Source organism: Gasterosteus aculeatus, chromosome 14 (assembly GCF_964276395.1).
Source record: "Gasterosteus aculeatus chromosome 14, fGasAcu3.hap1.1, whole genome shotgun sequence".
NCBI classification, from domain to species: Eukaryota; Metazoa; Chordata; class Actinopteri; order Perciformes; family Gasterosteidae; genus Gasterosteus; species Gasterosteus aculeatus.
Genome location: NC_135702.1, coordinates 15,894,335 through 15,920,277, shown reverse-complemented (window position 1 = coordinate 15,920,277; position 25,943 = coordinate 15,894,335). Strand labels below are relative to the sequence as shown.

General features: G+C 45.4%; 2 protein-coding genes and 1 long non-coding RNA gene across 16 annotated transcripts; 2 read left to right on the top strand and 1 right to left on the bottom strand.

Moving 5' to 3' along the window:
• Nucleotides 1-586: 586 nt before the first annotated feature.
• On the bottom strand, nucleotides 587-16,084 carry sh3glb2b (SH3-domain GRB2-like endophilin B2b). 14 transcript variants are annotated; one of them, XM_078088336.1, is made up of 13 exons: nucleotides 15,873-16,077; nucleotides 14,879-15,020; nucleotides 13,852-13,863; nucleotides 12,182-12,310; nucleotides 11,838-11,971; nucleotides 11,557-11,649; nucleotides 10,095-10,157; nucleotides 8,880-8,936; nucleotides 7,698-7,721; nucleotides 7,521-7,610; nucleotides 6,505-6,605; nucleotides 1,790-2,024; nucleotides 587-1,033 (listed from the first exon to the last, which is right to left on the bottom strand). In XM_078088336.1, exons 1-13 carry the CDS (start codon nucleotides 15,933-15,935, stop codon nucleotides 926-928), a joined length of 1,251 nt encoding a protein of 416 aa, XP_077944462.1. In that variant the 5' UTR covers nucleotides 15,936-16,077; the 3' UTR covers nucleotides 587-925. The 14 variants fall into 14 exon arrangements, with proteins under 14 accessions (XP_077944462.1, XP_077944459.1, XP_040053092.2 ...); XM_078088333.1 differs by having other exon boundaries at nucleotides 7,521-7,721; XM_040197158.2 differs by lacking the exon at nucleotides 8,880-8,936.
• Nucleotides 15,934-21,794, top strand: LOC120832188 (Y+L amino acid transporter 2-like). Its single transcript, XM_078088500.1, has 4 exons — nucleotides 15,934-15,989; nucleotides 20,127-20,269; nucleotides 21,100-21,225; nucleotides 21,398-21,794. Exons 1-4 carry the CDS (start codon nucleotides 15,934-15,936, stop codon nucleotides 21,523-21,525), a joined length of 453 nt encoding a protein of 150 aa, XP_077944626.1. The 3' UTR covers nucleotides 21,526-21,794.
• A 236-nt stretch (nucleotides 21,795-22,030) lies between these two features.
• On the top strand, nucleotides 22,031-23,162 carry LOC120832364 (uncharacterized). Its single transcript, XR_005714180.2, has 2 exons — nucleotides 22,031-22,508; nucleotides 22,678-23,162. It is a non-coding gene; the product is annotated as an uncharacterized LOC120832364 (long non-coding RNA).
• The last annotated feature ends 2,781 nt before the right edge of the window (nucleotides 23,163-25,943 follow it).

The window sequence follows — 25,943 nt, the reverse complement described above, 5'->3', positions numbered from 1 at the left end:
CAATTTCTGCCTGCAGTCAGCGAGAACGCCTTCAGCATTGTTGTAACACTGTTTAAGGCTAATTTTGCTTTTTAATCATCCGGTTGCTGATACCAGACATTCCTTTCGATTATGTTTCTCCAAAAATATTCTATTATTCACTATGATGTAGTATATTCATTGCAAACGTAAAGTAGAACTAGAAAGTTCCCCCAGTACTTTCGTGGTTTAGTCTGGAGAAATTCTTTTTGCAACTATGTATTTTCTTCCCTCCTCAAACTGTGTGCCAGCAAATTCACTCTGTTCCCGATTCTCAGCTATGATGAAAACACTCAGCGGAAAGCAGGGTCGTCCTTCGACCAGAGGACGTGGACGGGAACAAATTGCTCCCGTAGCGGTTGGATGAATGTTATTTACTGATGGCGGCTGGCAGCTTGCATGGTTGCCTCTGCCGTCCGCGTGCGAAAGGGTGAGTGATGCTTTAATGGCTGTTAAAGTGCTTCAAGTGGTCAAAAGACCAGAAAAGTGCTATAAAAGTACAGCTCATTAACATTTTCCTAAACAATACAAACGGCACAAACTCCAAAATAAGACCCAAGTCATAATGTTGTGAAGCAGAACGATGCTTTAATGGATTATGCATGTCTTTGAATACCTCTTGGTAAAACACAATTGAAAGATTCAGAAGGATTTCAGTTTTAACACAAAAATATCCAGTGCTCTGATAACAAAATGAGCGAGTGTTGCTGGAACTGTGGACCGAACATACGTTACTAAAATAGGAGGGAGACGTTCATAATGACCCATACAGATGCATTTCCTCCCACGAGTCACCTGCATTCATAAAACAGATACCATGAGTGTTTAAGATTAAAATGTTACTGAACTGAATGCACACAGGTGTGTGTGTGTGTGTGTGTGTGTGTCCGTCCTCTTGTTTGGTCCATCAGCTCAGCAGTTCGAGGTAGGTGACGGGGACTTTTCCCTTTTGGTTCCCCCGTTCTCCAATCAACCAATCAGGATCCATTCCTGGTACGGTGTGTACGATAATGAGCTGGAGAAACACACAACAGAACATTTTCAGATGTACAAAATAAAAAAAATGTATATATTTTATGACAAAACGCAATCATTTCAGTAGCTAATATGTAACTTTTACCAAACGTTCTTATAGTAGTAGTATAGTTTCTTATATGATAGTTTACAGTCAACAACTCATGGCGGTGTGCTGCTAATCACTTCGTGAATAAAAATATATAGTTTTACTCAATTAAATGTGAAGCTAATGAGACCGTATCACTGAACGTGCAAATCTCAATTTGAAACCCTTTCCAGGGAACAGGATTCTGCTTGGAATAAATCTCTGGGGATTTCCAGGTTGCAGAGTTGATGAGGCACTGAACTTCATTTTTATTTAAAACCTAATTTTTTCTTTTTAGTCAACTATTTGACATGTGTGAAGGAAACAAGCCAGGACGTAGCCACTGCTAGCATTAGCAGCGTTGCTAGCATACATGACCGGACCGTCTGCACGGCATAAAGTGGCACCAAACAACGACTGTTCCAGGCGGAGCCCTCGTGTCGTTAACAACAAGGGACAAGTGATGAAAACTCAAATGTAACAACAACTACGACGATAAAAACTTACGCGCCACCTACGGGTGAGAACATAACATGTGAGAATTTGAGGTATTAACTTCAATACGAGAAGCAAAAATGCATATGTATGAAATATTTGATATTCTGTATCAGAGCCAAAAGTAACTGGTTTGTGTTCATGAGCAGGTCGAGCATCCACATCCTACTTTACCTCATCGGCCAAGAGCGACAGCTCGCTCCCGTCGTGGCCCTCGTAGTCGTACAGGACCTTGGCCTTCCTGGTGCCGGTGACGGGCAGCTGCGTCTGCTCCATAGCCAGCGGCCTTTGGCTGGACAGAGAGGACACGGAGGCCCCCGGAGACGGTGGTCCAGACAGGAAGGCAGAGGAGACGGGGTCGGGGCACACAACAGGGGCAGAGTGGGGGGTGCTGATGGAATTAGCACATCTGTGTGAATATAGGAAGCCAGATTAAGGATTTAGATAAAGAAAAATACCAACGAATAATAGAACACTGTTCGAAACATTAGATTGGCTACGATTTGCAACAATCCGGGAAATACTCCAAACACAACTCCAACAAGTTAGTAAATCTTATCAACATCATTTGATGCTCTACCCGTTTGGGCTTCTCAGTGGGATCTGTCGCTCTTTTCCACGTGATGTTAGTGGGAACCAATAGGATCAAACTATGAACAAAGTGGTTGAAACAGATCGGCCAACCAGAGCCGGATTTAGGAAAGTAATCCAGATTTGAACTCCTGCCATTTCTCTGCCCTGAGGCCTGCACAAAGCCTATTCTAGAGTAGTTTATCTACACTCCATCAATGTGAACCTTTCCATGATTGCTGCCCACACGCGGGGATGTGCTTTAGCCCGGTGTCTCCAAGGTTTATAGGACTTATATTGATTTATTCCTTCACGAGTAACATAACTAACAACAAACTATTTTTACTAGGGCTGTCAACATTAACCTCTTAATTCCTCTCTGGGAACCGTCACCTTATCGTGGTGGAGAGGTTTGTGTGTCCCTATGAACCTGAGGGCTGTGTTGTCGGGAGCCTTGTGCTCCTGGTAGGGTTACCCTTGGCAAAGTGGTCTCAGGCGAGGGGCCAGACTAAGAATGGTTCAAGACCCCCATGAAAAAACGGAAGAGGGAAGGAGTTACCCGGCCCGGAGGAAGCCCGGGGCCCCCATTTGGAGCCAGGCCCAGATGGAGGGCCCGACAGCCAGCGTCTGGTGGCCGGGTTTACCGCGGAGCCCGGCCGGGCACAGCCCGAAGGAGTGATGCGGCAGCCCAACACTCTACTCCCCATGGGCTCACCACCTGTGGAGGAAACCGATGGGGTCGGGTGCGCTGCTACAAGGGTGGCAGTGACAGTGGGGGGTCTAGACGGAACAGACCTGGGAGGCAGATGCTGGCTCTGGGGACGTGGAACGTAACCTCTCTGGGGGGGAAGGAGCCGGAGCTTGTGCGGGAGGTGGAGCGTTATCAGTTGGATCCTCGGCCTCGGCTCTGGAACCACACTCCTGGATAGGGGGTGGACTCTATTCTACTCCGGAGTGGCCCATGGTGTGAGGCGCCGGGCGGGTGTGGGGATACTCATAAGTCCCCGGCTGAGTGCTGCTACATTGGAGTTTACCCCAGTGGACAAAAGGGTCGCCTCCCTACGCCTTCGGGTGGTGGGGGGGAAAACCCTGACTGTTGTCTGTGCATATGCACCAAACAGCAGCTCAGAGTATTCGGCATTTTTGGAGACCCTGAATGGAGTCCTGTATGGGGCTCCAGTAGGGGACTCCATAGTCCTACTGGGAGACTTCAATGCGCACGTGGGCGACGATGGAGATAACTGGAGAGGCGTGATTGGGAGGAATGGCCTCCCTGATCTGAACCCGAGCGGGTGTTTGTTACTGGACTTCTGTGCCAGTCACGGATTGTCCATAACAAACACCATGTTCGAACATAAGGATGTTCATAAGTGTACGTGGTACCAGAGCACCCTATGCCAAAGATCAATGATCGATTTTGTAATCGTATCGTCTGATCTGAGGCCGCATGTTCTGGACACTCGGGTAAAGAGAGGGGCAGAGCTGTCAACTGATCACCATCTGGTTGTGAGCTGGGTCAGAGGATAGGGGAAGACTCGGGACAGACCCGGTAAACCCAAGCGTGTAGTGAGGGTGAACTGGGAACGTCTGGAGGAGGCCCCGGTCCAAAAGATTTTCAACTCACACCTCCGGCGGAGCTTCTCTCACATTCCTGTGGAGGTAGGGGACATTGAACCAGAGTGGTCTATGTTCAAAACCTCCATTGCTGAAGCCACGGCGGTGAGTTGTGGCCTCAAGGTCTTAGGTGCATCAAGGGGCGGTAACCCTCGAACTCCGTGGTGGACACCGGTGGTCAGGGAAGCCGTCCGACTGAAGAAGGAGGCCTTCTGGGTTATGATATCCGGTGGGACTCCAGAGGCAGTTGCAGTGTACCGACAGGCTCGAAGGGCAGCAGCCTCTGCCGTGATGGAGGCAAAGCAGCGAGTATGGGAGGAGTTCGGGGTAACTATGGAGAAGGACTTTCGGTCGGCACCAAAGTGTTTTTGGAAGACCATCCGGCACCTCAGGAGGGGGAAACGGGGAACCATCCAAGCTGTGTACAGTAAGGATGGGACCCTGTTGACCGCGACTGAGGAGGTTATCGGGCGGTGGAAGGAACACTTTGAGGAACTCCTGAACCCAACTACTACGCCCTCTTTGGTGGAGGCGGAGCTGGAGGCGGAGGAGGGATCATCGTCAATTGGCCTGGTGGAAGTCACTGAGGTAGTCAAACAACTCCGCAGTGGCAAAGCCCCGGGGATTGATGAGATCCGTCCAGACATGCTAAAAGCGATGGGTGTTGGGGGGTTGTCTTGGATGACACGCCTCTTCAACATTGCGTGGAAGTCTGGGACAGTGCCAAAAGAGTGGCAGATCGGGGTGGTGGTACCCCTCTTCAAAAAGGGGGACCAGAGAGTGTGTGCCAATTACAGGGGTATCACACTACTCAGCCTCCCGGGTAAAGTCTACTCTAAGGTGCTGGAAAGGAGGGTTCGGCCGATAGTCAAACCAAGGATTGAAGAGGAACAATGCGGTTTTCGTCCTGGTCGTGGAACAACGGACCAGCTCTTCACTCTTTCCAGGATCATAGAGGGGGCTTGGGAGTATGCTCATCCAGTCTACATGTGTTTTGTGGACTTGGAGAAGGCGTATGACCGGGTCCCCCGAGAGATACTGTGGGAGGTGCTGCGGGAGTACGGGGTGAGGGGGTCCTTGCTTGGGGCCATCCAATCCTTGTACGCCCAAAGCGAGAGCTGTGTTCGGGTGCTCGGCAGTAAGTCGAAGGCGTTTCCGGTGGGGGTTGGCCTTCGCCAGGGCTGCGCCTTGTCACCAATCTTGTTTGTGGTCTTCATGTACAGGATATTGAGGCGTAGTCGGGGGGAGGACGGTCTACAGTTCGGGGGGCTGCGGATCTCATCGCTGCTTTTTGCAGATGATGTGGTCCTGATGGCATCTTCCGTCTGTGACCTCCAACTCTCACTGGAGCGTTTCGCAGTCGAGTGTGAAGCGGTCGGGATGAGGATTAGCACCTCTAAATCTGAGGCCATGGTTCTCAGCAGGAAACCGATAGATTGCCTACTCCAGGTAGGGAATGTGTCCTTACCCCAAGTGAAGGAGTTCAAGTACCTCGGGGTCTTGTTCACGAGTGAGGGGTAGATGGAGTTTGGCCGGAGAATCGGAGCAGCGGGGGCGGTATTGCACTCGCTTTACCGCACCGTTGTGACGAAAAGAGAGCGGAGTCGGAAGGCAAAGCTCTCGATCTACCGGTCAATCTTCGTTCCTACCCTCACCAATGGTCATGAAGGATGGGTCATGACCGAAAGAACTAGGTCAGCGGCCGAAATGGGTTTCCTCAGGAGAGTGGCTGGCGTCTCCCTTAGGGATAGGGTGAGAAGCTCAGCCATTCGCGAGGAGCTCGGAGTAGAGCCGCTGCTCCTTTGCGTCGAAAGGAGCCAGTTGAGGTGGTTTGGGCATCTGGTGAGGATGCCCCCTGGGCGCCTCCCTAGGGAGGTGTTTCTTCTGGGAAGAGGCCCCGGGGAAGACCCAGGACTAGGTGGAGAGATTATATCTCTGCACTGGCCTGGGAACGCCTTGGGATCCCCCAGTCAGAGCTGGTAGATGTGGCCCGGGAAAGGGAAGTTTGGGGTCCCCTGCTGGAGCTGTTGCCCCCGCGACCCGACCCCGGATAAGCGGTTGAAGATGGATGGATGGACTGTCAACATTAACGCATTGATCTATGCGATTAATGTGTTCAAATATTTTTGACGCAGTTAATGCAACTTCAATCGTCAATGCAAGTTGACCCCAGAACCGACGCTGGCTGCAGTCAGAGCAAGACGGAGGCTGAAGATGCGTTAGGCCCGACTCTTTATAGTTAATTCGCCTTCATTTACTATATAACACTAATACTTTCCGCTATCCATCATGGAAATAAATAACCACTTTCTGCTCTTTATTTGTTGTTTGCATTAAACAAACTGTGTTGTGCTCCAGGAAGTGCGTCTGGATGACTTCAGGCGGACCAGCAGCCGGTCTGATGACCTGTTGTGTTGGCTCGGTACGTCTCTCGGTTACACGCAAACTAACTTAGGCCGCGCCTTTTGCGATTAATTCGTTTCAAAATATGTGATTAATTAGTTAATTTTTCATCTTTTTCATAGTTAATTTATGGACAGCCCTAATTTGTACACATCAGAACACTCACAGGGGCTTTAGAATGCAGGTCAACGCGCTGCGGTTCACTCTGCGAAACCATTTCAAGTCCCATGACTTTTGGAACTGACTAAGTTATTGTAATCTAATCTACCTTTGCCAGACACATGCTACAGATGAATCCTCACCTGCTGAGCTCCCTCTGAAGGTCCTGCATGTGGTGATGACACTGGGCGTAGTAGGTGGCCTGAGCCTCGGCAAAATCCTGCAGGCAGCGCAGGTGGTTGAGCTGAGGGGAGAAAGCAAAAGTTTAAGCTGCTGAGTGGAATCCCTGCAAGAACTGTACACATATCTATGTACAGCAAAGGTTCATTCCATCCACGCGTAGAGTCATCAGTTCATCAGTGAACCGAAGCCGCTTTTGGACTGTGAGAGAATCCACGCCGCTAATCCAACAGTGCTAATGACGACACCGCAGAGCTCATCTTTAGATACAATTCAAAGAAAGGTTGAGTGGCGTCTTCACCTTCAAAGTTAGCAAAAAGACAGGAAACGGGGCTTCTGTCCAGCCATCATGTATAAAGCTCAAACAACATGCTGTATTCGCTTTACTTAATCTGTATTAAAAAAAAAAGGCCTGTAAAAACATTGTTCTCTGACTTAAAAGGGGTTAAGGATCTAAAAGACAGAACTACCTGTAACACATCTTGTGACAATGTAGCAGTATTTATAACCAACTATCTATATACATTCATTTTTTATAAACTATTTGACGTAAATGTTTCTAGTTAAAGGTAGATCCCAACATGGTATCTTTCTATCTATCTAAGCAATCTTTTCACTCAAGGGAATCACTAAGTTGTGTGTATCTATCTATATCATATACATACATTATATATATATATATATACACATATATATATAGGTAATCTGAAGGTTTAAAATAATAACTGAAATATAAAATGGTTTGTAGAACTAGAACAAATCATTACAAACATCTTACATTCCCCTGTAGTGTTTTGTAAACCTCCCCGTATGTCGTTCAATGACGAGGAGTTAAAAAAGGTGTGTGTCATAGTTCACTCAAGTCGACGTAGCACAATTAATGTGCACCATTTACTCATTACTCATCCTTCGGAGCATGTATGTGCTCAGTAAACACGGATTCACAGGGCTCATTTCTCCATCATCTCCAGATGCTCACATGTGTGCTTCCGATGCCCTCCAGCAGCAGCTTGGTCACCTCCGCTTGTCGGTCAAACTCTGCCTGGGCGACACGCAGCTCGTGCTCGGCCTGCAGGCGCATTTGGACAGGACAGAAGAGGAGCTTTAAACACGCACAGATTCCACGCAGCGAATGTCCACACGTGGAGGTACTCACTTTGTCGGCTTCCTCACTCAGCAGCTGAGCGATCAGCATGAACAGAAAGAAGCAGTCACCAACCATTCTGACTCCAACATGAAAGGATGTGGACGCTATAAAAGATCTAGAGGCTTTGACTGTGCTTCAAACTAAAAAAGAAAAACCGAGGGGGGCTGAATCTAAATATCTAGTTATCAAGTCTCTGTTACCATGGCAATTTCTACCCTAAATCTAACCAGCTAAGTAGCTGACCGACCTTAAGCAAAGATCTCTAACAAAATTGTTCAAATAGAATTGATTTTGTCAGACAATTCAATCACTGAAAATGGACAATTCCTGATACAAGTGTTTCATAGCTTAAAATGTTTTGAGCATTCAAGCACATCTGTGACAGCGGTGAGTTTTTCACAGCCGTCCTTCTCGGTGCAATCGAGTCTCACAAAGATCTAATGACGTAGCTGCAATGTACCAAAACCAAACACAAAGCTGAAAAATAGTGTTTCACTGAGAAAACAAAGATGTAACTGTTCCATTACTCAGGATTGTCCCACAAAATGCACCAAACATTATTGAGCTCCATCTCCACTCAATCTACGCTTTCTTCTTGTTGATGATGAATGAATGAATGATTGGAGCTGTGGTCAGGGATGTATTAAATGTTTTAGTCAAGCCCCCTCGTGTTAATAATTCAGCATATGATGGTCACTTTGGGAAAACGGTAATATTGTCAGAATGTCTTCAACAAAAAGGCATGTGCGTGATTAGAAATGCTGAATAGTCAGAATCCGATGGAGACAGAGATGCTCCAGACACAGATGTGTTTGTATGGAACAGCTGGTGCTGTTAGCAGCCTGAACTCTGCTTGACCTTTGCTCTCTGAAGCTGCATGCTGATCAATGGTTGATCTGCTGCGCGTGTGTTAAACATGTGTTATTATGAGTGAGCATCTTTCTCATTGGATGATCTTTTCTGCAACAGTAATCTGATTTAGCTGTTTTTGCATGTGGCACTAAGCACATTAATATTTTTAGTACCCCGGGGTTTCCCAGCTTTTTGGGAAAACCCCAAATGGGCAAAGTGACCATAATTTGTGATGCTGTAGGGCAAAGTAGGAATGACACACAACACACTCTAAGGAACGGGAGTCTGACCACGGAGCACCACGACTAATTTCACCAACGCCACGTTTCTGCGTACAACCTTCCGCTGCTCTGACACACCGGGATCCGTCTCCACATCCCAGCTCTCCCAGCCGCTCTGCAGCCGGTTCACACAGTCCACACAGAGAACACCAGATGGAAGTCAACAAGCCTCCTTAGCTCATGTAACGCAGCTACGAGGTGGGTTTAATGTCGACTGGAACTAAATCAATTTAGTAACTCCTAGAAGTGCAACATTGAGGTACCTTCGCAATCTGCTACTTTATAGCTCTACCTAACTTTTCCTTCACTGCTACAAGAACAGGGACGATATTTACTTTATATACAAAAACATCATAAACTGGTGAAATATGATACGTTATCCTCCACCGCAATCATCTACAGCATGTACACAAAGCATGAGTGATAATGATGCGATATCATTGCAGAAAACATCTGACTAAGTGTGTTTGGATGTGAGCTCATGTACCTTTTTGATATTACATGAGAAATGGAGACACAGTGGCGACAACAAGTTCTACAACATGATTTGATTTGTATTAAAAGTATCCATTATACTGTGATGTGCTCTTTTAGGATCAGTGCACTAAAAACTCCTCAGAGACACCGTATCATTTTAAGTCAAACCAGCGTGGTGCTGTTGTCCATAATGTTTCTAACAAACATGCATAAACATGCTGTCATCTTGATGTCACCTGCTCCAGCTTTAGAATTGCAGCCCCAACGTCATTTACAGCCAATAAATACTCAGCATGTGCATCTTACATCAACGGTTTAAGGCGTTTCAAAAATCTAACAATGTATTTAAAACTAAAACTTATCTGTAGATGTGTAAAAACATCAAACTTGGTTGTCATGGAGACGGAAGAGATGCGTACATCTTTCTAACCTTCGCTCAACAGCTGCCCCTGTGGCCCCAATAACTACTGGAAAGGTTAGACCATATAACACGGCGACATAAGAGAGCAGGGTCACAAAGACATTTGGAAGAAACATTCACAAGCGTTACCAGTCATATCTGATCAAGTGAAGCAGCAAAGGAGCCTGAATTTAGCAACACTGAATAATACTGTTTTTCATATGTGTGTAATTTGTTTTTTTTTTTAAGATGCACAGTCTGCCTTTACATGTGGTTGGTATGTTGGCATCCTCCTACATCAGAGCCAGGGTGTTCTAGAGACCCGGGCCTATTAGCGTGTTAGCATAGCTGCGGCCCTGCATGCCGGTTGCCACTCGTTGCACTCGGGACTCTTACCGCTGAAGCGCTGGCAGAGAGAACATAATTTCGAGGTCTCGTCTCCTGAAAATCGGGTGCAGCCTACAGACACGAGCGGGGAGGAGGAAACACATGTTGGCACGGTCATGCAGTTACAATCGTTACGCAGTTACACACAAAGCAGATCGGCAGAAAGACAATGACCAGGAGCAAAGTGTAGACAGCTGCTGCTGCTGCTGCTGCTGGCGGGGGGGCGTCAGACGGCTCCAATGACTTCTGACTGAATCATTCAGTGATGAGACTCAAGTTACATTCTTACGTTGATCCACGTTGCTGCCATTAGATGGAGCTCGGAGTCGTCTCGTCTACGTGTGGAGCAGAGGTCGTTTGTATGGTGACATGGTTATATGTCACATGACAGATTTATTCGGCAGTAAAGCTGTGAACGCAAAACACCAGAGAAAGATGACGAATATGGAAAAGTACTTTTAGCAAAGTTTCTTACTAAATATCACTTAACTTTGCTGGTGTTTTAACATAAAAAAGCCGTATTTAATCATTCCTATAGCCTGAGCCTTACTTCTAATAACTCAACATTATTCCTGATATTTCTACATCACTGCATACGTACATTCCTAGTTATACAGCCACCATCAGCATTATTATGTTAGTATGTAACGTTATTTTAGCAGACGGATTTGCCTTTCTGCTATGAAGAAAAAGTCATGCTAAAAGAGGTCAGAAGAGTCCACAGAGCGCCACGGATCTCTGGGATTGGAACATTTTAATAGCCTCCATTTGTTATGGCATGGAGTCATTTTTAAAACGGAACACTCGGCCCCAGAGAGAGATCACACTACGGAGCGTGGTTTACAATTTGATTTCTTCCGACACACCCCATGCCATCTTTCCCCCATTGGTTCATGCACTGGGGCAGGAGCTACAATGCAAGGTGCCACCTGCCCGTCAAGTATTCATGAAGTTGTACAGTAGATTTAACGGTCTCGGGTGCTGCAAATGCAGCCGCAGCGATCGACACGTTGCTTCTGGTCCTATTAGTTTCCCGCAAGAGGCCTTTTTTCACTCAAAGCATGTGCTGAAGCGCAGAACATCGGCATGCAACATCTGCATGCGGGCAGAGGTGGAGCAGAAGCAGAGCAGGTTCCAGTCTGTCAAAGTTCACTTTCTTGAATAGTTATAGCGTTGCCACACCAAGTTAGGGGATGACTAGATCAACACTAATCATAGTTCTGGGGGAGTTTTTCCTGTGCCAATGTGAGGCTTCAGATGTCTGTCACATGTGCACAGACTGTAAAGCGTTCTGAGGCACATAAAGCAGAATTAATCAATACAAATTCACACATAAATGTGTTTTTAGAAATGGATCAAATTCACCTGGTACCAGAGAGTCTTTGGCTTTGTTTGTATGACTGCAAAACATGTTAACTTCTACTACAGAAGACAGGACAAGGAAGAAGAAGAAGTTCTCGTTTCATCTCACCGCTGCTTTGGCTTCTGCCAGTTTGGCTTTCTTCAGACGTGCTTTGCAGATGTCGAGATCCAGCCGCCGATTCTCCAGAAGACGCCTCTCTTTCTGCAGAAGACAAGAGGGAACGGGGGGATGTTTCTATGATGAAGCAACCAGCTCCAGCAGGAAGACAGTAAAGTATTCTGTTTCCATGGCAATGCACTGCTCCTCCATTGTGTCGTGTTGAAATCCAACACAACGTCTTCAAGTAAAGTAGCGAGTGAGTCAGTAGACGAGCCAGTAAAAAGTCTTACCGATATCGTCCGCCAGTCTCCTTCCAGGAAGTTGCGTAGAGGAGTGAGGAAGCCGACGGCTGAGGCTTGGAGGAGGTCGCGCTCGGCTCCACCGAGTCTCTTCTGGTACTCTCCCACCGTGATCAGGGTGCTGCCTACAAATACACACATGTGACACGTTGTGTAAGAAGTCAGTACCAGGACAGACTGACGATGTAAATGAAACAAACACACATTATTTGAGTAGGGAAGCAGCCTCCTGTGTTTCTGGTGTAGCCAGTGGAAATCTGATACGTTTTATCTAGACATAAAGCAACGACAACGATACAACAGTCTCAGTCAACGGTCTCATCCGTCCCACTGACCGTATGGTGTCCCCGGACCAAATTCATTGGCGGCTTCCAACATGTACTGGCCCAGCAGCTCTGTGTTGGTCGTCCTGGAGGGAAGCTTCTTGTCCAGCTTGTCATAGATGAACTCCTCTATTCGAGCACCTGGATATCAGGTTAGAAAGATCTCAGGAGGACGGTACACACAAGGAGAAAAACAAGCTTGAGCCCATTTGATTCAGTTTCATGAGCCATTCAAACCATGTGGCAGGCATTAATGTGTTAAAGAAACTAAGATTATGTAAACTAATGAATGCATTGGTGCCAACCATCACGTCATCTTGTAAATCGGGCAGTAGAACAGTCAAAGGTTGAGACACATTTGGTCAAGAGAGGACTGGCATTGCAGCATATGGGATTGGAAGTGGTCACATGGTTCCCATATTCCTAATAAAAGGGTGTATTTGAATATCTTATACCTACTATATGTACGATGATAGCCTATATTTATTCTAGTTTGGAGCATTTTTGGAAGCATCCTTGTAGAGTGGTTTGGATTATTCTAAAAGGTCACAACACTCAGACTAATGACACTACAACCACAAACAGGAGATGCAGCCGAGGACGTTACATTACAGGTCATTTAGCTGACGCTTTCATCCAAAGCGACTTACATTACATTTTTGCCCGGGGAGCAATTAGAGGTCGGGTGTCTTGCTCAGGGACACTTCGACATGGAGCAGCCGGGACTTGAACTACCGACCTTGCGGTTCCCAGCGCCCCCCCCGCTCTACCCCTGCGCCACGACGACCCCACAACGAGGTCAGACAGACAGACAGAATGTGAATGAAGCTCTATCACGCAGAGAATTCAAGTAGTTTTACAATGTAATTCAATATCATGTTCTCATTTATGAGCACCACCTTAACGTGGTGGAGGAGTGGCTCAGGGATCCTGTGTTGTTCAGTGCATCCGTCCGACGGTGGGGTTTCCCAAGGCGAGCAGGTAACAGGGCGGGTGGCGGGCCGATCGCCAGCAGCATGGATCCGCCCTGAGGAGGCAGCGTCGCCTCCATCGCTGGGGAAGATCGACTCTTGCATTCAAGAAGCGGTACAGATTCCGTTCCGGTCGTGGAACGGTGAACCAGCTCTTCTATAAGAGGGGTCCTGGGAGTTTGCCCAACAAGTCTACAAGTGCTTTGTTGACCTGTACAAGGCTTTTGACCGGATCCCCCCGATCTTTGTGTAGGGTGCTTCAGTATTATGGGGTCTGGGGACAGAAACCAGTGGATTTCTACCCCCGACGGGGACGGACTGCCTGCCGCAAGCAACGGAATGAATGTAATTCTGGGAATAAAATGAGTTTCCCCCCGTATGGTGGCCGGTCTTAGCAATAGGATGAAGAGCTTGGACATCAGGAAGGAACTTGGGAGTGTCGAAAAGGAGTCTGCGGAGATGGTTCGGCATCCAACTATGGTGACTCTCGGACGCCTCCCACTGGAGGATCTTCAGGTCCGCCCAACTGGTCGACCACATGAGAGACCAGGTACGCGCCGAAAAATATGTAGGAGCGTTCATTTAAGGTAGTTTAACCAATACATTCACTGTACAGCAGACTTTCTCTGGTATGGTTCAGTAATAGTCAAACGTCAACTGTACTCATGTAACATGACTTAATCAGTGCTCCCTTAAACAGAAAGGACTTACCAGTGTGGTCAACTGGAGCATGGAGGATTAGAAAATACACAGAACAAGGGTTAGACATGAATACCAAGGTCCATTCTCTAAACATTATAGTAAAAGAGCTCATTTTCATTAGAGAATTATCATTAGATCCTGACATCAATGAATCAAACGCTATCAAAATATACCTGTTGTTGTTGTTGGGCTGTTATTAGTTCTCCAATAGTTCCATTGGACCAACATGCAGAGATTTAGTGATGTGTCGTTCGTGAACGATTCGTTCATTTTGAACGAACCCTCACACGGACTCGAGAGTAACGAGTCCTCTCCAAAAAAAAGATTGGAAGAATGATTCGTTCGTTCACCTTACCTTGGATGCTGACTTAGCACAAGGGAATTACCCACAAGTCATTGCAATGGGACGTTAAAAAACGAGATAACCAGAGTGAAAAAAGGTAAAGAAAGAGGACGGCACATGTGTGTTCAGACTGTAATAATAAAGTGTAAAAACATCAAGGATTAAAGATTGAAATCAGACATTATTTAATGACAGCGCTGTCAGCTGATCAGAATCAACGAGGTGCATCAGTTGAACCTGAAAATTACCCTCAAGCAGATACGAATGATTTCACAGCAGGTCCAGTGATCATTTATTACCTGGAAAATGCTGGAAAATATGCCTTCTTCCCCTTTGAAAAACCGCACGTTGAGGAGTATTTCTGATTGTAAAGCGGTAACGTGATTCGTTTGGTCAAACCTCGAGTGGGACCGAGACAAGTCACGGATATTTGTGCAATCGGTGTCTAATCGGTTTGACTTCAGTCGTCTCGCTCTCCTTGTTAGCGTGTAGCTTCGATCGCTAGATCAGAAAATGTGCAGTGTGTGATCAGTCTTAATATAAAAATACGCATTTGATACTTTGGTAATCTTAGTTGTTGTTGTTGTTGTTGTTGTGTTTGGGGGAATGATTGTAGCCCAGGCTACATTTGATTGATGAGCCAGACATAGTTGTCATACAGCTTCATTTGTGAGTACCAAGTGTTTCTCTTACTTGGGTTGGGCTGGAGGAGCACCTCGGTTTGTCTTAAGATTTTTTCCGTCCAGTTCTTGGTGCTGTCTGCCCGGGTGATCAGGTTCTCCAGGTGGGGATCCAGCTCCGTCTTCTCAGCTTGGCCCAGTTTCTCCTCCGTGAACTGGGAGGAAAAGAATCTTCACTTGACAGCGAATACAATATATACACATACGATCTGTGGGCTTTAACTTGTCTGATGTTACAGCACATCACATGCAGAGTGGGTATTGTTTACCACTACATGCATCTCACAGTATCTATGGGGGGAAATGGCTTCATTGTACTCGTATGTGTGTAACCTCAGACGTCAAGATTCTGCTTTTCTAAACATAGAATGTCTTTGAAGAACTAATTTCAAAGAAATTAAAAAAGAAATACCCACACAAAGAGAGTAAGAAGAAGAGTAAATATTTTTAACCTTGACGCATAATTAGCGTGTGTTTAAATTCTAAATTCGAATTAAATAAAGACTCCTGCTTGATTTTTCTAACATAAATCCTAAAATATAGTTTGCAGAGCTTACAGAGGCATTAAAACATCCACAATAGTATTATATATATATATATATATATATATATATAAAATGAAAAGCTATCAGATAGACTAAGCAGTGATGGGGATGTTTCCCACAGCTCAGCGGTCCCTTGACAGACAGATCCACAGACACACTACCGGATGACTCGAGCATCGGTGTGTCGGTGTGTCGGTGACTTACATGTGGCTGTTACATGACACACGATCAATAATGCATCAATAGTGGATCAATAATGGATGGAGGCGGGACGAACGGTTATCGGCTTACTCCCCCCCCTCCCCCCTAACGCGAGCACGCACGAAGCTAAACGCTGGCGTCGGGATTTCAAACAAGCGCTCTGTGTTGCGCAGAAGGCGTCACGCGGACACCGCTCATCCGCGGGGACGCGGCGGGGAATCGGCCCGCGTGTCCCCGCGGGATGCTGCGCGCGCCGCGTACCTGCACGGCGCGGGTGAAGAAGACGCCTGCGCCACAGGCCAGTTTCTTCACGTTGAAATCCATGGCGGCGGCGGCGGTGCTGCTGCTGCTGCGGCTCTGCCTGCGGGGATCCTCCGGGTCAGCTGAGACGGCGAATCAGCAGGACTGAAGCCGTAATCCGCTTCACGGACCACCGGAAGTCCTCCCTCCGCCCTTAAAGAGACCACAGCGCCGGGCGGTGTCACGACTCCCCGCCCCCTTGTTCTACTCACCTCAGAACCCGAGCGGATAAAACCAGAACCAGCTGTCTAGTTAGAGCAAAGTGAGACAATGTCATTCGTTTAGTCCAAAACAACGTAACTGAGATGACTTACCTTACGTGTAAACGTTACCTGCGTCTCTTGAGTTAAAAGAAAAACCCTATTAACTTGTGAACTGTATATAGTCTTTGATTTGAGGATTAGTGGAGCCATCATTTAATAAATAAAATCTGACTGACGTGTACAGGACATTTCTGACCACAGCCGTACAAAAATATCTTAACTGTACCAATCAAGATATTTTACAATGTAAATGCGCTAAACGTCATTTCTGTAAAATGTGTCTCAATAATTCCAGACAATGACTGATGCACGATGAGACATCTCTGACTGCACCTCTTACAATACAGCATTCAGTTTTATTGAACAAACCTGTTGCACCCTGAGGCAGTTTTTATGGCCTCGGCTCCAGAAATAGAATATCCATCGGAAAAGAAAAGGAAAACACTTGTTTTGTGTATGTGGACATTTCTGCTCTGTGGGGATGAAGGGGAACCCCTGTGAGTGTTCTGATGTGTACACATAAATAAACACTAACATGTGTATAACAATAACAACAATAAACATACGTTTATATGTCACTGGTGAAGTCAATAAAATCAAAATTATTATTTTTTTGTAAACTGCCTGAAATGAAATCAGCCCTCTATGGGGTCAGATCAGTCTCAATAAATGCAAATGCACACAGAAAGATTTACAAATATATTTGATTTACAAATGCACACAGAAAGATTCACAAATATATTTCAACGCACACATAAATACAGTACGAGTCATATTTATATTGTAGGGTTTTTTGAGACTCGTCTGACGTGAGTAGATCTACAAATGCGTCTTTTTCAACATGAACCTCTGTAGCCAATCACACAGTCGCCCTCATTTTCAACCAATCACAAGAGCGCAGCTCCCCCCAATCCTACGTTTGTAAATAAAATAAAAAAAGTGCTGAATGTTTGCGTTTACACCATCTTGGGCAGCTCTTCCATCCATCCATCCATCTGCAAACAGATAACTGCTGACTGCAAATCAGTAACATTTATTGCCAAAATATGTTCGACATACAAGGAGATTGACATGGCGGGTGATAGCACTGGACAATAAGACAATAAGACATTGGACAACAAGACAAATAAACACAGTGGAGGAAATATAACATATCCAATTCATAATCAAATATAAAATAGAAGAAAAGAAAGAAAAAATGAAATAAGAATTAAAATAAAGTGCACATGGACAAAGAGATTCACACTACATTGTCAGGAAGGCAGGACTCAAATGCAGACATTTAAAGCAAAAAAAAAGACTTTAATAGTCAAAATGCAGAAAACAAAAGGCCAAGGGGCAAAAACACACACAAGAACAGGGGAAAAGGCAGGCAGGAACCAGAGACATCCAGGACATTCGACAATGACGCGACAAGAGACACACACGGCTTAAATACACTAGGGAGGTGCAGGTGATTGGACACAGGTGGAAACCATCAGACAATCACAGGGGATGACAGGACAAGGCAGGAAGTGAAGTTACCCAGGGAGACATGAAGCAGAAACTACAAAATAAGACAGGAAATAACCCACACCGTGACATTGCATTACATTCAGCTGACGATTTTATCCAAAGCAACATACGTTGCATTTTTAACCCATGGCATTTAAGTTTTCGCCTAAAGAGCAATTAGGGGTTGTCTTGCTCAGGGAAACCTCGACATGGGACATGGAGCAGCCGGGGCTCGAACCCTCCCTACCCCTGCACCACCGCCGACCCGTCAACAGAACACTTGTGTAGAGTATGGTTATGTGAAAGTGATTAAGAATATTTAAATATGGAGTATGAAGGGGAGTGACAGGTGGGAAAAGGGACATCAGAGTCAGTCGGTGGGGGACCCGGGCGGGAAGAAACTGTTTGTGTGTGTTGGGCCCTCCACCTTGCTAATAAACTTCACCACGTTTTTTCTTCACTGAGGACCAGTGCTGTAGTGGTAAAATTAGAGGTGGGTAAACTGAATTTTGTGATCATACAGACCTCGACACGATGCGAAGCAACGCAACACAAGGCGTCGCGACTCTGTAAGGCTGTCCTGGCTATATTGCATTATGTTATCAGTAAAAGTCATATACAATCAATGACAATGAATACATGTGTTAGTAGTTTGTAGTTTATTAAATCTAAGAAGACAGTGAAGAAAAGTATGTCAACACAACACAACAAGACAATTGCAGATTAAGAACTATCTACATACGGAGTCTCCTTTTTACAGTAGTGCCCAGAGGGCCTCCTTGTCCTCCACGTCAGGTCCTGCCTTGCACAGAGGAGCCATGAACCCCAGAACACGCGTTCTGGGGTTCATGGCTCCTCTGTGCTTCTCCTCTCTCTATTGGACCTGGTGTTTCTCTCCCTGTGCTCTCGGCATCATTGCCTGTCCTCTCACTGCCTGAACAAATATGTTGAATTTAAGAGTTAACCAGTTAAGCAGTCTGTCAATTACACTGACAACATAAGTTAAAGGAACACTCATGTACTACCTACGTCATCATAAATAGCCTATACAGCATGTTTTGTTTTCACATTGAGAACTGACTTGTTTTCTAATCTACGCGTCACCAGGCGTTTTTCTTTTACCGTGCACGACCAGCGAACACAGAGCGCGCGACTACTACCCCCCAGTCGGTCCTTCTCGACCGGTCCGCGAAATATTGTCTGACATGAAACCGGTCCGTGAGGTAAGAAAGGTCGGGGACCACTGGGCTGATCCACAACGTGTATGTTTACACACCTTCTGGATCCTGATTGGTTGCTGCGGCAGCCGCAAGGCACTGATTGGATGCTCACAGACCGTAATACAGCGCAGATGAACATGATTCAGACTACGGCGTTTATATGTTCAACAATAGCAAACGTAGTCTTAGCTGTTTTAAAATTACACCAAGTTTATTTCGGATTATTCAAACGAAAGAATACAAGGCGCAGGGAACTTTGAGGTGCGTAAACGCCACTTAGAGGTGCGTAAACGCTGGCCTGACAAGCCCTAAGTCCCCTAATGCAGCGCTCAGGTCCTCTGCAGGGTGGGTGTTTCCCTCTTTGTTTCAGGGTTGAAGAGCATTATTAGCCTAAACATGCATGTTATTACTAGGAGGGTGAAGGAGAGTTGCAGTTTTCATATTTCACATTAAATAATACATACAGCATAATGCATCCTCTGATGATGAATGCCTACAGTCAAAAGGTCAAAAGCATACAGTGATTGGCTCTATGTAACGCAGGGAATACTGATGGTCAATCATAACCTGCGAAATAAGTGGGTGGGATCATTAAAAAAAACAATCACTAGGTGGCAGCATATTACATTGCATCACATGTCATTTAGCTGACGCTTTGCGACTCACAATAAGTGCATTCAACCATAGGGGTACAAACTCAGAACAAGAAGAGAACAAGAAACAAGAAAGTGCAATTTCCTCAAATAAGCCAATTTACAATTTGCTATAGATGGGTGGCGTTACGAGTACAATTTAAGTGCTACAATAGTCTTTTAGTCGAGGTAGAGTCTTTACCCCCGCAGACACTCATTTTTAACACACATGGTTATTTTTCATGCATTCCCTTCACGCACAGTTGTCTTTTTGTAACCTGCATTGTATGACAACAATAGGTTGCATATATATTCTTAATTTGTGTAAATCCCTGTAAATGAGTGCTACAATACGTCTTCACTGTGACGCTACTCAACAATACTCCACATGAGTCATCTCATGAGTTTGTTGGAGACGGTCCACATATTGCATGGTCATTCTTTTTCCTGCATGCCCTGCTCTCCATTTTGAACTGAGAAAGCCATGTTCCTAATAGTAGAGATGCAGACAATGTATTTGATTAATTATTGTTCTCTTAATGCAGTTAAACAAAATATATATGCTGCATGTTTGCCTTTTATGATGAAGACTTCTTAATCCCGTAGACTGTGGACGTCCTTGTTGATAGTTGAGCCGGCTTGTCAGGCAGCGATCGCTCTGACCTTCTCCACCTACCTGGTCCAGCCCTTCTACTCCACCTGCACAGCCCCTTATGCTGCTGTCCGTCTCACCGCCGCCGTCATCATATGTAAGTCTCTCCCTGTACTAAGCACACTTGCATGCTCTGCTTGATCGGTTGTACGTTTTTAATACTGCCTGCGGTTGTGCACGCTTGTGTTTGCAGTAAATGTTTTGTGAATTTTGTTAAGTTAATTGCAAACTGTTGAGTTTAGGAGATTTCGCAGCAGCTGTAAGGTAGTTCTAAGCAGCGCTACCAGTACATGTTGAATCATGCATGCTGCATTTAAATAGATGCCACATTATATTACAGCCGCCTCACTTGGTCTTTGTTTTCTTTTCAATTAGAGGGATATGTGTGTAAATACACTTAATACTTGGTTTCCTTTTAACTCAGCCTTAAATGTACCAGGCTGGTTTAGTGAATAGAAACCCTAAATATTTGTTATGTGCAGGGCCAAGAATGAAGTCACATCCAATTTAAGGTTTTAAAGATTTTTTTTTCACAAAGCCTAAAAAAGACCACGATTGTGTATTCGCACGTTTGGTGTGTTTCCGTACACACACACACGCATCTTAAAACAAATGCTGCAACACAGACACCACATAAAGCACACAACTCTCTCCGTTGCGGTTTTAGCTCAAAGGGAGCCAGCGAGCTCAGACGGGATCATTTGAGAAAATAATTCTGCTGACGTAACCGCTTCATGAGCAGGTGTTTAACGGCTGCAGCCGTGTGACTCGCCGTGCAGCACGTGGCTCACGCTTGGCCCCCGCTTGGCTGCATGCGTCTGCCTGAGATGCTGGAATGAATTTGTTGTGCCGCAACTTTTAGGTCTCAGGTCAGTAGTGTTTTTTGCTATTTGTTAACTGCTTTCGTCCCCCCTCTTCTCTCACCAGGTCTGCTGACCTTTGTGAACTGTATGAAAGTGAAATGGGGGGCCAATCTTCAGGTCATCTCCACTGTAGCGAAGGTCCTTCCTCTCATCGTCATCGTCATTACTGGGCTGGTGAAGCTCGCACAGGGTAGGAAAACAAAACTTACCATGAGCAAGAAGGACAAATGTGCAGGGAAGTTATCTGAAGATTACAATAACTAAAATGTAAGACATTAGACGTTAAATATTCAGGAATGATTTAGCCTTAAATGATACTTCTTTATGTCCTGGACGAGTCAAACAACCCTGTGTCGATGTAGGTTTTGACCAGAACTTCGAGGGCTCGTTCAAATGCCCCAAACTGAACCCTGGTGACATGGCCCTGGCCCTCTACTCAGCGCTGTACTCCTACTCGGGCTGGGACACGCTGAACTTGTTAGGGATTTAAGCCAGAAGTGCACCCCTAGTCAGGAAATTATAGTACGTGTAATAATGTTTAGTGTTAGAATTATAGTTTGTGTGATGTTAGATATTAGTTATTACATTAACATGTTAGATGAAGTGAATGCAATTTCAATCAAACACAATTCATAGTCATTTAAATCATATAAACACTGTACACATTAACATTCTGTCACAATGTGATGTTAAAACCTGGGGACGGATGCCAATTGCCGTTCTTTATGGATTTCTCCCAATTTTATCCCCAAAGAGGGTTTTTTGGGAGTTTTTTCTCCTGTCAGGTAATAAATGAACAACTTAATGTAAGGCAGCCGACTGAGGCAAATGTCTTGAGAATTGAACCACACGAACTGTCTTAGATCTTATGATGAAGTGTGATGAACGGTGATCATTAATGATGGGTTGTTGTAATGAAAGTGTACTAGTTATAAGATGAAGACTTAAACGATGTATGCTTTGTTAGATTCACTCATTGAGGCATAAAGCCGAATGTATCTACATTGAGTGCATTGGAATGTGAGGGACAGATGGACAGAGAGGTTTCAGGTTACAGCTGCAGATTCACACCTCGACGTGGAAGGGACAATGGAGGAGGTGACCCTTTGGAGAAGAGGCCAATGACATTCAAATGCACCAAGGAAGACACACCTCAAGAGTTTTCAAAGGACCATGGCGGGGGAAAGACTGTTAGAATTTCTCCTGCAGCCGCGTTGATAAGTCACTTCAGACTTGCTCAGAGGATTCTCTATTTCGCGAAATATTCCACTGATCGCTTAGTATTTCACTTTGTAATTGTAATCCCTATTACGTTGTTCAGTTATTAAATAACTTTTGATTTTTGAATTTAAACGAATTGACTCATTCGTGTCCTCGTTTCCGGCCGGGACGAGAACAAGGATTGAGGCCTCCCTCGAGAGCTTCCGAAACCCTAACAAACTTCATCACAGAGGAGATCAAAAACCCAGAGAGGTACGAGGTCGCTTTCTTATTAGTCATAATAAGTAGTCAGACTTGTGCGTTGGTGGACACCAGCACAAAGCAGCCAAGTCCACCCGCTAATATAACGGCAGGTATCTGCCAATATGTTCCACGCTTGTCTCCTCAAGGCTTTGACAGGGATTTTTCTTTTTCCAAGAAGAACCATGTGGTGGCGGGTGTGGTTTGGCTCGGCTGCAGGGGGGACGGAGAAAGGAACCACTGTTCAGGGAACGGTGCCGGGGGAGGCAATTGGCCTCAGTTGAAATTAATCAGTGTTTGTATTCTGCCTGTTAAGTAGGAGAGATCCGGCGACAGCAGTTAAACAAGATACGTGTGTAAAATGTATTCTATAAAATACTAATATACCGGTGTGGCGGCCCAAGGGCCACTGCCAGGGTATTTGTGGCTGTGTCCCTGTCTGTGTGTGTTACAGGGTGAACTTCCTGGTGGAGTGGAGCTGAGGCCATCAGGCAGATCAGACGCAGCTGGCCACTGTCTCTTGAGTGCATTAAAACCTGCCCCTTCCTGAGTGTTTGAGAGTGACTGCTGGTTTTCTCCTGTTCCCCAGCACAATGGCGTGTTTCCTTTGCTGTGTTTTGTTTGTTTAACCAGTTACTTTGGTGAATAAAGATCTTTGGCTGGTAATCCCTGGAGCGTGGTTTCCTCTATTTGTTGTGGCCTTTGAGCCAGACCATAACACCGGTACATGCAAAAACCTACAAAGGTTTGATGATAAACTATCACAGTTCACACTAGGCGATATGTCACCATTCACACTCACATTCAAACGTACATACATACAATTATATATACAAATATAAATGCATTCTCTTTACCTCACACTTAACATGAACCATCACAGTTCACATTGTCAGGTCATCATTCACACTCACATACAGACATACGGAGGCAAACAATGGTAAATGGTAAATGGCCTGTACTTGTATAGCGCTTTTCTAGTCTTCTGACCACTCAAAGCGCTTTAACACTACATGACATCATTCACCCATTCACACCCATTCATACACTGATGACAGGAGAACCACACACAGTGACACCTGCCATCAGTAACTACCATTCACACACTGTAGTCGCAGCTACAGGAGCAATGTTGGGTTAAGTGTCTTGCCCAAGGACACAACGGCATGCGGGTTAGCCGGGCCTAAACCACACATACATGCAAAAACCTACATTGGTTTGATCATGAAGATGAATATTTACCCCTCGCTAGAAGGGGATGTCTTATTCTGTTCATCTGTTGAGTTGCGGTTGATTGGATGTGTCTTTTGAATACAACTAATAGCCATATTCAAATATAGTCATATTTGGTGTAAGTCTGTACCTGATTAGAAGGGACGAGGTGCGGTGTATTGGAAATCATTGAAACGGTTTGACTGGCTGCAATTCAAGTCTGAACTCCAGCTGTTAGTAAGCACTGCCGTGGCGATGCTGATGGCAGCATAACATCCTACGTTCACCAGACCTTTAGCAAGGCCAGACCAACTTCTGGCCTGAACCGGTGTCTCCTCCGTCTCATCCATGGGTGTCTCCTCCGTTCTGAATTGTTGGATCTCTGACAGATATTGGTCGTTGGTCTGTTTAAGTAGTTGCATTTGCTCATTTTTCTCCGAGATTGTTCTGTAACATGTTTCAACTTGACTCTGAAGGTCATCAAGATGCTCAGTGACTTTGGTGTGTTCCCTCTCAGCGATCAGGCTCTGGTTCTTCATAGTTCGGTTTTCCTCAACCAGCGCGTTAACATTTGCCTCCAGATTAGAAATCTTTGCCTGATTTCGATCTTTCTCAGATGTCACGCAGGCCAGTTTATCACCAAGAACCTTATTGTCATTGATCAAAGCGTCCTCTCTTTTCTCGGATTGCAGAGCAAAAGCTGAATGATATTTGATCGTTCTGTCTAGTTTCTCATTCAAGTCTTTAAGTTGGGTCAAATTCTCGTCATTTCTTTGGTGAGCTTCCTCTTCACTCTGCTTATGGGCAGCGCTAATTCTAGAGAGCTCTTCAAAGTCTGTTTCAATTTTAGCGTTCTGTCGATGAAGGTCATCATTCATTTTCGATTTCTCTGCAAGTTTCCTCTCTGCTTCTTTTAGATGTTCTTTTGAAACGTCTTCATTCTCCCTGAGTGAAGATATTTCTGATTGCAGACGATCGATTTCCCTCTGGCTCACAACAAACAATTTACTTTGTTCCTCCAACTTGATTTTAAGTTGTGATATCGTACCCGTTGCTACATTGTTTGTTGTAGAAAGATGCTCAGTGACTTTGGTGTGTTCCCTCTCAGCGATCAGGCTCTGGTTCTTCATAGTTCGGATTTCCTCAACTAGCGCTTCAACAACTGCTTCCAGATTAGAAATCTTTGCCTGATTTCGATCTTTCTCAGATGTCACGCAGGCCAGTTTATCACCAAGAACCTTATTGTCATTGATCAAAGCGTCCTCTCTTTTCTCGGATTGCAGAACAAAATCTGAATGATATTTGGTCGTTCTGTCTAGTTTCTCATTCAAGTCTTTAAGTTGGGCCAAATTCTCATGATTTCTTTGGTGAGCTTCCTCTTCACTCTGCTTATGGGCAGCGTTAATTCTAGAGAGCTCTTCAATTTTAGCGTTCTGTCGATGAAGATCATCATTCATATTCGATTTATCTGCAAGTTTCCTCTCTGCTTCTTTTAGATGTTCTTTTGAAACGTCTTCATTCTCTCTGAGTGAAGATATTTCCGAATGCAGATAATCCATCTTCCTCTGGCTCATAACGATCAATTTACTTTGTTCCTCCGACTTGATTCTAAGTTGTAATATCGTTTTCTTTGCTTCATTGAGTTTCCTTTGGGTGTAACGGGCTTCGGTTTGAGATATCCGCTTTTCTTTTGGGACAACAAACGTCTCAGTTACCTCCCGTGGAAGCGTCCTTCCACCGCCCTGTGATTCTGCCATGTCGCTTGGAAGTCTCCACACACGTCCGCTCTCTTGCTTCTCCGAACGCGTATCACTCAAGATGCATTCTGGAGCATTAAGAGCTCTCTGACGTAGGCCATGACGCGTTCCCTTTCATCTTTGTGTGACGTCATAACATTCTATGGGCCACCTGTTTTTCCATCCAGCTTTGGAGACGTGTGGACCGAATGCGTCACAGGTTAAGTCACGTGACGTTGGCGTCTAACGCGCTAGCAAACGTTCACGTTAACGGCGGCTCGCGTATCTGCATCCGACTCTCGGAAAGTATCGTTAACTACGAAAGCCTTTCAATCTTCACAAGAGTTTAGAGTCTAAACTCTCTAGATTGAAAACAAAGGAAAAACACACACACACATATATGGTCCCCCGTGGCCTGATGCCAGGGGCTGATAACAGGAGCCCTGCGGCTCTGCAGACCCCACCTGGCCATAAACAGAGGACGTCCAAAAGAACACCG